Source organism: Pectinophora gossypiella, chromosome 6, assembly GCF_024362695.1.
Source record: "Pectinophora gossypiella chromosome 6, ilPecGoss1.1, whole genome shotgun sequence".
In the NCBI taxonomy this organism is placed as follows: Eukaryota; Metazoa; Arthropoda; class Insecta; order Lepidoptera; family Gelechiidae; genus Pectinophora; species Pectinophora gossypiella.
This window is the reverse complement of record NC_065409.1, coordinates 11,866,798-11,879,303: the sequence shown is the minus strand read 5'-3', so window position 1 is coordinate 11,879,303 and position 12,506 is coordinate 11,866,798. Positions and strand designations below refer to the sequence as shown.

The 12,506-nt window shown below is 35.5% G+C and overlaps 1 protein-coding gene across 1 annotated transcript in view; it reads right to left on the bottom strand.

The window, feature by feature from the left end:
- LOC126367554 (mitogen-activated protein kinase 1) overlaps positions 1-11,068 on the bottom strand; it is a 55,932-nt gene extending 44,864 nt beyond the window's left edge. The window contains exon 1 of the mRNA XM_050011134.1: positions 10,702-11,068. Coding sequence (XP_049867091.1) covers positions 10,702-10,829 — 128 coding nt within the window. The 5' untranslated portion in view covers positions 10,830-11,068. The remainder of the gene's footprint in view (positions 1-10,701) is intronic.
- Positions 11,069-12,506: the final 1,438 nt, after the last annotated feature.

Below are 12,506 nucleotides of genomic sequence, written 5' to 3'. Positions count from 1 at the left end.
GGATATAAATGAAAATAAAATTAGATGGTGATTACAGGAATTAGCACCAATTTCAATTAAGGTGTTCCTTAACAACTAAATGGAATAACGCTTTAAATTGTTAAAGCTACTAAGTACACCCCTAAGAATAGCACCCGGATTGCCCCGAGCTACGTCGATCCTGGCCTCTATTCATTAGAGATGTCAATAGGCTACCTGACAACCTAGTCAAATAAGATACTTTTTACGAAACGTCAAAACAAAAGTTATCTTTGCAGTTTGTATGGAAATACTGTCCTGTGACGTCATCAATAAAAGCGGTCAAACGTCGTACTCATCATCACCAGCCCACTAACGTCCCCACTGCAGGCACGGGCCTTCCCTATGGATGGATAGGGAGATCGGGCCTTAAACCACCACGCGGGCCCAGTGCGGATTGGTGGTTATTAACGACTGCTAATGCAACCGGGACCAACGGCTTAACGTGCTTTCCGAAGCACGGAGAAGCTCGAGATGAAAACTTTATTTTTTGTGGTCACCCATCCTATGACCGGCCTTTGCGAAAGTTGCTTAACTTCCACAATCGCAGACCGAGCGCGTTTACCGCTGCGCCACCGAGCTCCTACGAGGTCAAACGTCGTACTCATTGTTACTTAATTCATAAATAATAAAAATAGAAAATATTTCTAAAAGTAAAATGAGATTGATTTTTAATCATCATAGACTGGCTTTGAAGATGTCCTTAGAAAAGGTTTAATACGATCTACTCTGAACCGGCGTGCGTGTGTGAAGCGATTGATGAATGTGGAGGAAGCAAGAGAAGTGTGTCAGGATCGAAGCAAATGGAATTCTATAGTCTCTGCTTACCTCGGTGGGAAATAGGCGTGAGTTTATGTATGTATAGACTGGCTTCTGTTTCCAAATTGGCGTTTTTTAATTTATCTTTGACCCAGTCAAATACCCAATTAATTGACCATCTCTGCAGTTCGAGGTGAACTTAGGCAATAACGTAGTGTTAGTTGCTCCACTTGAGGGTATAGTCGAGAGAATTTCGAGGAACACAGCTATCGGATAGATACTCGTCGGTCTGTGAATATTATTTGACCAACAAGATAATGATACGATAGCTAAAAGTTTGCAGCAGTCGCAAATGCAATTTAATAGATGTGTGATTAAATATTAACACAACACAGCATCGCTACCGTATCCACGTAGGCTTAGTCAGAAAAAAAATTGACTTTAAAAAATCTAGGTAGAAAATATATTCCCAACAACGTCATGTTTTTTTCCCCCAATAAACCTTGAATGTTAAAAGCAATTAATTACGTTTCTGTTATAACGGCTCCTGAAATAGAGGAAAAATTCCTGAGTAAAAAGGAAAAAGTGTTTAATAAATTCGAACGTCCTGAAATAAATAAAACAATGTTTTACCTAATAAATAACGGCCTTCGCGTGGTCTAGTGGTTAGAGCGTTAGGCTCACTATCTGGAAGTCCGGGTTCGATTCCCCTAAAAATATAACCCTTGAAATTACATCCTCGGGAAAAAATATTTTTATGTGCTGGACGCAAGACGTTTCCAGTAACATTTGTAAAATTCTTATAAGTATTTTAAAAGGTATGCGGGAACAGACATACAATAACATACATTTGGTACATGGCGGTCAAACACATAACCCTCTTTGCTTAGCCGCAGTCGGGTAAAAACTGGACGCCCTATATCACTTCATAGTCTCCCATGCTACGTGACGTAGAATCTACATACCCGTTAGCTAAAATGCGGCACATATAAATAGTGCTGCAAAGGACTTTAGGCTTTTAGCCCTAAATTTCAGCCTACCGAGTCCTTTTTGGGACTAGACCAGTAAAATAGGGCTTTAAAAGCTTCGTCATTTTAAAAACCTTTTAGCCATTTTTAAAGTAGTAGGCTTTAAAAAAGCCTATAGCCTTTTTAATGTAGTAGGCTTTTAAAAAGCCTATAGCTTTTTTTAAAGTAGTAGGCTTTTTGGGACTGGAGTCTTTATTATCATTTTTTAGTAAAAGCCTTTTTACCGATTTCAAAAAAGGGAGTTATCAATTCGATACGTATGTATATAATATTATTGGAGCTACATAAAATTCACACATGATATTGGCCTTAAAAATCGGTTCTTCTGGCGTAAGTAATTTGTATGGGGCTGACGGGACGTGCTGTTACGTATTACTATAATTATTAGACTATTTCCATACTAATTGATAGTAAGAAGTTATTTTCAATATTCATAGTTAGTTAGCTAGTTGTGCATCTAACAATAAATCAATTTTTCACAGTGTTTGTGTAGGTATATATGTTTTTAAAGTTTGTTGTACCCACCCACACTTTTACTTTTTTTTTACTTAAGAAAGGGACTGTATGTATAGCCTAAATAACCTTAAGGTCTAAGAGCTTCATAGGCTTTTTGAGCGTCTTATTTTATTAAATTAGTCTTAAACAAGGTTAGGCCTTTTTAAGGCCTTTAGGCTTATAACCAATAGGCTTGAATAGGCTTAACCCTAGCCTAGCCGCAAGTACTAAATGGCTTTATAGGTTTTTAGCCTACTAAGCTTTTTATTTAACAGTCTAGTCTTAAAATAAGGGCTAAAAGCCTAAAGTTCTTTGCAGCACTACATATAAATGATATGCGTAAAGAATTCCTATGAGCTTAAAGGAAGGTTGTGTCAAGCAGGACAAAAATCAGAAAAAGCTTGCAGCTATTTTAAGTACCTACTTATTGTATCGTTAACGGTGAAAATCAAGTGTAATTCAAACAACAAACAGGCGGCAGGTAATCCTAATTAAGCTCAATATAATACCAGCAGCTCCAGTATTAAATGTTGCGAGAGAATTTATAATACACGCCACATACGGGTAACGCTCGCAATATTATTATAAAATCTTAATAACTGCTAAAGAATTCCGTTTGTTTTATCAGTAATTCAAGATTGCTCTTAATATCAAATTCCATTAGTATGTACATTTAAAATTCTATTAAAATTACAGGTAAAATACAAAATAATGTTTACTATGAAACAAATTTCAACATTTGAACGTATTATTAAATATTTTCTTTGTATTTTCGCTTAGCTACTGTTTTCGCTTTTGTTAGTCGCGTTTCATCTCAAAAAGTTGTAGTATTAAATTATACCCAATTTACATGTTATTCTATGAAATTATTAAAGGCATTATTACAGTACCCATACCATCGGGCCCGATGCGTCGGGATCGGGCAGTGTAACGATACATTTAATTTTTATACCTACCTACACCGATGGATGGAGGCCTTAAGCGAATTAAATAACAAAAATCCCAAAACAGAATGAAAACGTGTTACTGCTCAAGACACGAAAAACTCGATGTTAGACGAAATAATTGGCGTAATGTATAATTTAGCTCTGTTATTATAACCTACACATGTAATGCCATATGAGGCAAATCTACAATAAATCAGGTCAGAAAAAAAACTAAATGTTACTTAGTAATCCTTATACGCTTCATCAAACATAAACATTGATAACTTTTATGTTCCATTACCAAATTATATTGCCTCTTTACCAACACATTATTATCGGCTTTGATCGAATTTGGTTCTATTTGTATACATTTTATCAAATAATGGTGCTAATTCCTGTAAATACCATCTAATTTTATTTTAAGTTATATCTGTCATTTTCTTATCCGCCAAAAAGGAAAGGGACGGGTAATTGACAAGCATAAAATTTATGGAACAAACGTCAATTTTAAGCACAAATCTAAACCAACCGTCTAAAAATTTTACATCAGTCAATAACCCGACACATTCATTTACTCATTCTTCCTAAAATTAAGAGCTGTGAATCATCCGTCCCTTTCCTTTTCGACGGATATGAAAATGACGGATATAACTTAAAATAAAATTAGGCGGTGTTTGCAGGAATCGGGGACAATATACTGCTATAATCTTAACGTCTAAACAATTCTACACGCTGCCATTTTTAGCACATGCTCCAAATGACAAGCTGAGCCGAATTACCATTCAAGTCATGAGGGCAGGACAAAAGACCCTTGTCAAGCCTCAGTTGGGACACTGTCTAATTACTGAGCTGTTCCCACGCAATGATGTGCTCTTACATTAATTATTGTAATCCGGGACGCATGTGGCGCTAATTTCTAATAGTCGTGTTTAACATTACACTGCGACAAGGGGTTTACGTTCACATTGCAGATAATTTTGCAGTCGCTGCGAAATTCAACGAACTATTTCGCAATGAGCGCTTGTAATGTGAAACTTTACAACGCTATTAACTATCCGCATAGTTTCAAATATTACTGTGCACCACCAATACAGCGGCGACTATTGTTCGCAGAGACAATGCTTTGCTCATTTTTGATGAACGTCAAAAGTACATTCTCAGTTCCAAGCACGTAGAACACACATCCGTCGCAGTCCGCAGATAGCAAGAAGGAAAAGATTAACAAAAATATGCAATCAACCACGACGATGATGTAAGGATGTAGAGTCGAGGAATAGGTAAGTACACAGTGACTCACGCGCAGATCCGCAAACAAATTTGTGTACAGACGTACTCGCTGGTCTGTTTGTTTAAGACAATAATAAGAATAAATTGAACAGATAGTAGGCATGATTGAAACTAAATTCGGCTTGTTAATATACTCGTACTCGCCTCAGTTCAGTGCAGAAAATAAAGATACATTTCTGTGAGATAAAATACGAAAGGCACGAAAAAGAGAATTTATGTCCACAGTGTACATTGTTCCCTGATATAATAAATGTGTCCTCTTTTAATGTCAGCATGGGATGGACAAGTGGCGTAATAGATTAACAGGTCGTAATTAAACGACTCCAGTTAGCGGGCGCGGAATTCATGCGTTAATTTCACCGGAACAAAAGGCGAGCCAACCGAATCCTACAGCCTTCAGGGGGCTTAACGAGCCATCAGCTATTCCACGAGGAAGGGAGGTGGGGGGATCATTTTGACGTCATTAGCAGCGAGGTGAACGCGCCTCCAGCCGTGTCACGACTGTCTAATTAAAACAAAGGAAAACAACCACTCACAAATCAAATCAAGGACTATTATAATTAGCTACTTATTACATTTATTCAGCATTTTATTGATCACATTTTGGTTTTACTACTAATATTAGAGATCTAAACAAAGCACGTGTATAGTTTTTTTAGTTGTGTAATAATAACACAGCCAGTGAAACATTTCAACGCATAATGAAGCTTCCGGTCAAAGATTACATTTTGTGACAACAAATTCACAATAAGACTAAAATGTTATTTAAATCTTTCTGCGATCAGGCTAAGTCGAAAAAAGTTAGTGAAATAACAACAATATTTAAACTCATTAGTTGACCCTGATTAACTAGTTTCCGATCACGTCACTCTGACACCGAAGGTGAAACCTAACCTGACCCCTAACGAGTTCACACGGCCCAGTTAGCCAGGTAGGTGGTCGTGATACTAAACCTGTCCCCTATTAACCACCTGACCTTGTCCAACCCACAGGACCCGATCGTAGACAGGAGACGATAGGGCAAACCTTAAGGTTACGTTTCGGAAAACCGCAAACATGTTGCGTTATACCACAACCATAGCGGTCACAAAAAATTACAAATTACAGAAAAATACAAAGTGAGTCACGGAGATGCTCGTTTATTCCGAAAAAGAAATAAAGTTGAGAGGTTATATCGGTGGGGAAACCAAAAATTCTCTCTGCAAGTCGTGTGGGCGTTATCAAAAATTTCCGGTATATTTAGTTTTACAATTTGGTCTTTAGATAAGCTCACGACTACTTTCCCCACTGGGCGAGTCAGGAGTACTATCCATCGCAAAATGAAATGAGTACCCGAGCTTCACTAACACAGTTGGCTCGAACATTATGGACGGTGAAACGGCTCACCACCTCATGTTGGTCTAACAGAAAGCTCGGTGAAGCGTGGGTACTTCATCTTTGTCTTTAGTTGGAATGTATTCTGGTGGTAAACATACGTTTTATTATTCAAGGCGAGCGACGCATCATATTATATGATATCGTAGCTAACGACGTGGTAAATTAACAATAAAGTTAACGCTTCGCTTGGCTCTGGAGCTGGAGGGTCCTTGGCCGAGACTGCGGTCATGCGACATCGCTGAAGGCAGTCTCGTGGAATAATGTAACAGCGTAAGAGCCAAGCCCTTGACTGCTATCAGAACAGACACTTGAATAGTCCAAAACCTCTTTGAGAACTTCAAACTCCGAACGTGTTATCAAAGGTATGTAAAGAGCAGATAAATTGCATGAACAATGGTGAATTTGAGTGATGAACTTTAATTCCCCTCAATTTTAGAGGTGCTTTACGGTATCAAACAGAAACAAACAAATACCGTTCCATAAGCCGTCAAACTCGTTCAACCCACGCAACCAAGTATTTCACACTTAAAAAGAATGCGAAGCTCGGAACCGCGCTGGCCGTAATTAATTAATTAATGTACAATATAAACACAACTTGAGGAAATTGTTCGCGGTATAAAAGTTCCGTGGGATCTCACGGGCGACCTTCAAGGCTTTCAACCCCTGGGACGGTGTTCAAGCGGAAAACAAGATTAAGATGGAAGGTGCATAGCAAAAGAACCTTCAGATTTACCTTCAAAGTTAAGCGAGTTTGTTAGTTAGTAAAAGTTAAAGCGGCAATAAAAAGTACACGCAAGGCAATTACCGCTAAAAAGTTTTGGCGAAAAGTAAATTACGTAGGTTTATGAACTACAACCAATGCCTTATCATGAATATATAATTATATATAATTATTTAGTAAAGAAACATCATTTTATTAACAATCTTCAAAGAATCTAGCTTATAAAGGGCAGATGTCAGTCGTTGTAGTTCATGGTTTTATGGTGCTGTAACTTGATAAGGCTAAAAATAAATGATATTCCGAGGGACGGGGCAATAAAGTATAGAGCTTATAAAAAGCTAGGAGCTGTAGACAAATAAGCATAATTCTTAATATTTCTTTTCAACACAGGCTGCCTAGACTACATGTCCGCCATTCTATTGATTTTCCTGAACAAAAGACTACGTGTTCGCGGCGAGCTGACTACAGATCTTTTCACGAGAGTTCAATAACCCTGGCGTGACACAGAACTTGCTGTTACATATCATGAACTATGCTGTAACAAGGTAGCGGAAAATGATATCCGAAGCGCAAGTGTAATTTGCCTTAAATAAATAGACAACGTTCAATACAACTCAGTAAGTCAATAACAAACTTGCCAAAAAGAGCAACAGAGGAATGATGAACCTATAGGCAATGCTAATGAGTGTGCAGCTCGACGACGAGGCTCGTGACTTTATGAATATTTTATCGTAGTCAAAGCGAAACTTTATTGGAATTTTCAGAGGTTTCAGAGAGTTGAATTCTCGTGTTTTTATCAATACGACGGGGAAGGCACACCACCTTCCTAAAATGAGTTTGATATTTGCATAAAATAACATAATGATCGCCATTTTTTTTACTCGTGTTTCCGCCCGCGTCATTTTCTTTTTATCGGCGAGAAATCTATCAGCAACAACTTTATATTACGTGGTGTTTCAAAAGAAATTATTTACTCGTTCAATTTCTTCTTTCTCATAACACGCGCATATCAGCGTTGTCGTTTATAACTTATACAGTTATTATTGGGATTCCAGAATTAGGCGCCTCCCAATCGACGCCTAGCAACAATTCGTAATAATGTCTGTCTGTTCTGGTGTATATTATTTCTGTAAGCACGCAACGAATATTATTCGTTATCCGGAGGCGATTATTGTGGAGTCGTCGGCTACGTGACCAGAATGACTCGTGATCGCAGACTGTCCCTAGTATACACGTCGCTTGCGCAGGGCATCCCGAAATCAATAATTTATCATCATCATAACCTTTTGCCGCCAATTAAAAATCCAATTTTGAATGGCATTTCAATGTTAATGCAACAATTTGCTTGAATTTTGAACAATGACAAGAAATTTCTTTAAAAATTAGTTGCATTCAACCATCGCTCGATTTTATAGAACGTCCACAGACTCTACAGTTAAAAGTAGAATAAATATGACATGTCTGTACGATTAAAACTATTTGTCTTGTTAGAAAAGATATTTTGTGTATCAACTACTAATACTACAAATACTATATCCGTTCGATAGCGTGAGTTTTTAAACAAACATCTCTCATCTACAACAACACGTGTGAGATCTACACCCGAGCGATCTGTGGCCTTGGCGATGTTGAGGGTTCAAATACAACGCGAATTCGTCTGTCTAAATGCTCAAAGTTACATTTTTATATTCTATGATTACGTTTGTGGTAATAGTACACCCCATACAAAGGTTAATTTGAAAACCCTACCCTCCAATGTGACAATGAACTATTTCTAATTTCGTTTGATTAAAAATAGGTGTTGTTAGGGTTAGGTAAGATTTTGTAGGCCCTAATAATAATATTCACACTGTGAGTGTATGTTATAAGTGCGTACATATATTACATATGTGTGACGTGTGTGTAGTTTGTTGTGTTGTGTGTAATAATAAAGTACCTACTTTGATTTGATATAATTAATTAATTATGTTTTTTACTAACTTCAGAATAAATCAAAAAAAACAACAACAAAATCTGTAGCCAGAGCATCACAGAAATCATATATTTTGTTATTGTAACTAGCTGTCAGCATTGTAAAATGAAACTTGAATATTTAGATTTTGTAACATATTATATGAGCTGTTACAATGAGTAATAATTCTAATGATAACTGCCATTGTTTACCTGTAGTATCAGTGTGTTATATCAAGTATGTGATAAGCATTTTAATGAAATTCCAATTATATTTATCACTTCACAATAATTCATTTTGATATGATAACTTTAACACATCTTGTATAGATTATATCCAAACTAGATAATTGTTTAATATTATAATTAGTGATGTGCCGGACCGTTAAAAATGTATATCCGCGGATACGGATCTGAATACGGATATTTAGTGTAAAAGTAACGGACACAGATACGGATACGGATTTTTCTTTTATCTCGGATATCCGCGGATATGGATACGGATATTCGGAACATCACTAATTATAATTATAACTTAGAATAGGATTTGACGGCAGAAAGTTGAAAACAAACTGAACAACAACTGGAACTCATGAATTAGATAATATAATTACTTCAGCAAGGAATTGTGTTATGATGACAATAATAAATAACATTATAACTTAATAATAAACTAAAACTGAAATATTAAATTAACTAGATAATATTGTGGGCTAAGAAATCAACTCAAGCTTTGTTGCCAGGTTTTTAACAAATGTCTACAAAGATCAAAGTATAGATATCCAAGAAAGAAAAAAATAGAAAGAAAGGAAATATAGAAAGGAGAGGTATAGAAATGTCCAATAACAAAACTCAAGTTGATTTTTTATCCACCAGTGTTGTTAAAAAAAGCACCAAGTTTATAGAGAATGTGTTTAATTTCTAATGTAGAATAAAAATCCCCATGTGAAAAAAAAAAACAATAACATAACACTGTAAAAAAACTTAGAATCCTTACATATTGTCTATGTAAGGATTCTAAGTTTTTTTACAGTGTTATGTTATTGTTCAAATGTTATACAGTCTTATTATCCAAATGTATTTAAAAAGACTTATAAAGTGACAGGATTATTAGAAAAAATAAAATGTGTTATAGTGAATAAATAACACAAAGTTATGATACATAGAATACTTACCTAAGCATCAGCCTCACCTACCATACGATAAGATAAACTATCAGGTTACTGCAATTTACAGTTACCTTATCGGTAACAATAGATTATGATTTTCACTTTACACAAATACTTTTAAGTTATTATTATTGATAAAATTCAATTGTATGACTTATTTTTTATAATGTAAAATAACTCCTAGTGTGCTGGGTTTTCCTTCCATTTGCACCATAAAGTAATAATAATTTATACTATTTATTATTTTTACTTAACTCTTACACTCTCTGTTAGTAACTTTTATTATAGGTACAGTCATGAGCAATATAATATTCCACTTTAGGACTCTGTCGCACTAACATATTTGACATTTAGTGAGACTTACAGTTCAATTTGTCAAAAACGTTAATGTGACATGGTACCAAAGTGTTAATGCTTGTGACCGTACTATATTAAGATTTTAGAAATATAAAATTAAATGGAGTAATGTGAATGTTTTGTTTTTAAAAAACTAGACTAGCTAATGCTTAGATAACCTTAAATTTGTAAATGGCAGATTTAAAACTATTTCCAAGTGTTTAGAATATTATACAAAATTTTGACAACTGTTTACATATTTCTAAATGAAGATGTGATGTAACTATTGGTAATTTGTATCGGTAACTACTCTACCAAATGTTGAAATGTAAACAAATAGCCTAGAGCATAACTACCAGATAATTATAACCCTAATTATATTTCTTTTAGTTTTCCTGTTAACTTAATGGTTGCATTTTAAACTAGAGTTGGAGATATTAAATATTATCCTTCCTTAGAGGAAAATATATTGTTTTGTTGTGTGAAACCCCATTCAGGTAATTTATAATGTCAAAATAATAACTAACAATTTGTTGAAATACAAACATATTTAGTATTTCACGAAGTAGTATTAATAGCCGTGTTACAAAGATTACAGCGGCAATAACATAAAAACAATAAATTAATGTACTTACACAACCATCCCATAGGCTCCCTCGCCGATGTATTGAAGGTTGGTGTATCTGGGGCCAACCTCGAACACCTGGCCGCGGACGATTTCCGCGTTGGGCTTGGCACTAGCGGCACCAGCTGCCTCCGCCATCGTGACGCTCACCGGACCCACTCCACAACAGAAACACTACAGAACCCAGCATCCAAGACAAAATTCACAGAGAACACAGCACCATTCAGTTTCGACGTACAGATTCACAACAACTATCTATTAACCAAAACAAACCACTTTATCCCGACCTACATTATCCACTAATCAACCAAATAGTCCACTCGTCATTCGCTTATCATCATCCTCGTTCGCCTTATTTCCATGGATGGATACTCCCTCCCTCAGAACAATAACTAAAGCATAGAAGGAAGGCTAAAATAGCAACAGAACTCTATAATTCTGCTCTACTTTATCTTACGGAACCGGCGTAATGTTAGACAAAGACGCATATACAAAAATTGTTTCGTAATTTCGTAGGTTGTCACAAGTTTTTCATTGCCTAGTGTTGGGTTTCACTTTAGTAATATGTCGATAAAATTAAATTTACTTACAATTAATGTCGATAAATTTTTTTTACAAGATTTCTTTTTGTAGGATGCAATTATCTTCTTCTTGATGAAAGGAGACTCTGTCTCTGATAGGTAAGTATCTAACCATTTTTGGATTATATTGTCTGGTTTATATTAGTTTGGAGCTGCAGCTCACATTCAGGAAGGAAAGAAAATAGCCAACTGTTATCGTTTCATCGGTAAGTATTTTGTAATATTCGAATTTATTTATGATGTCATCCGCCGTGCACTGGTGTCGATCGACGTGCCGTGCAAATTGGAACCGCCGCCGCCGGGTCTAAGCCGCACAGACGGTAAGAGACCCGATGGGGTCACGCCATAGACATAGAAAAGAGTATGGACTGGAAATACCTACAGAAAAAACGTGCCACTCTGTAAACATAAAATGGCGGTCTTTACTAGGGGTACAAGCTGTTTCAATACTAGGATTACCATACTCGTACCTACTAGATATAGCATTATACTTAAAAAAATACGGCATACAAGTATTCATAAGAGAACAGAAAGGGAAAGTAAAAGGTAGGTAGGTGGTGTACTGTATCTTTCGTGCAAAACTTGTAAGTATTGTATGTTGTGTGCAATAAAGTATATTTGTATTTGTAAAGGAAGGTTTAGTCAAGATTTATCTAAGTCGCTTACACAAATCTATAACATTCATTACATTCTTTATTGGGCGCAGTTCGTATCAACCTGGAGTGTTGGAGTAGGAGTAAATAAGAAAAGGAGGTAAAATGAAATATAAATTAGATCGTAAATCTGTTCATTAGCAAGTATTTATTTCACACGTTATTAATTATGTACATTATATTTACAATAAATACAAATTTATTAATTTCTAAACAGTGTCAATTTGCTTAGAAACTGTCTTTGTGACACCCTGTCACATTGTTTTTTTTTTTTTTTCATTAAGTCGTTTGATCTTGAGGCGGGACTTGTTCAGCTTTTCTTTTAAATTTTTCATCTCGTCTTCTTGAACTGACTGAAATAAAGTTTAATAATAATGTTAAAATATTATATGTACAAAATAATCTATAAAAATAAAAGTAAAATATATCTGATTTAAGTGCATTGTGCAGCTGGTTGAATTATACACTCTATATATGTATATCATGTTAAAAATATAAAAAAAGAAAATTATTTGATATACCTTTTCATGTAAATCCAGTCGACACTTTTGGATTTAATATCTGAAATCAAAGATAATAAT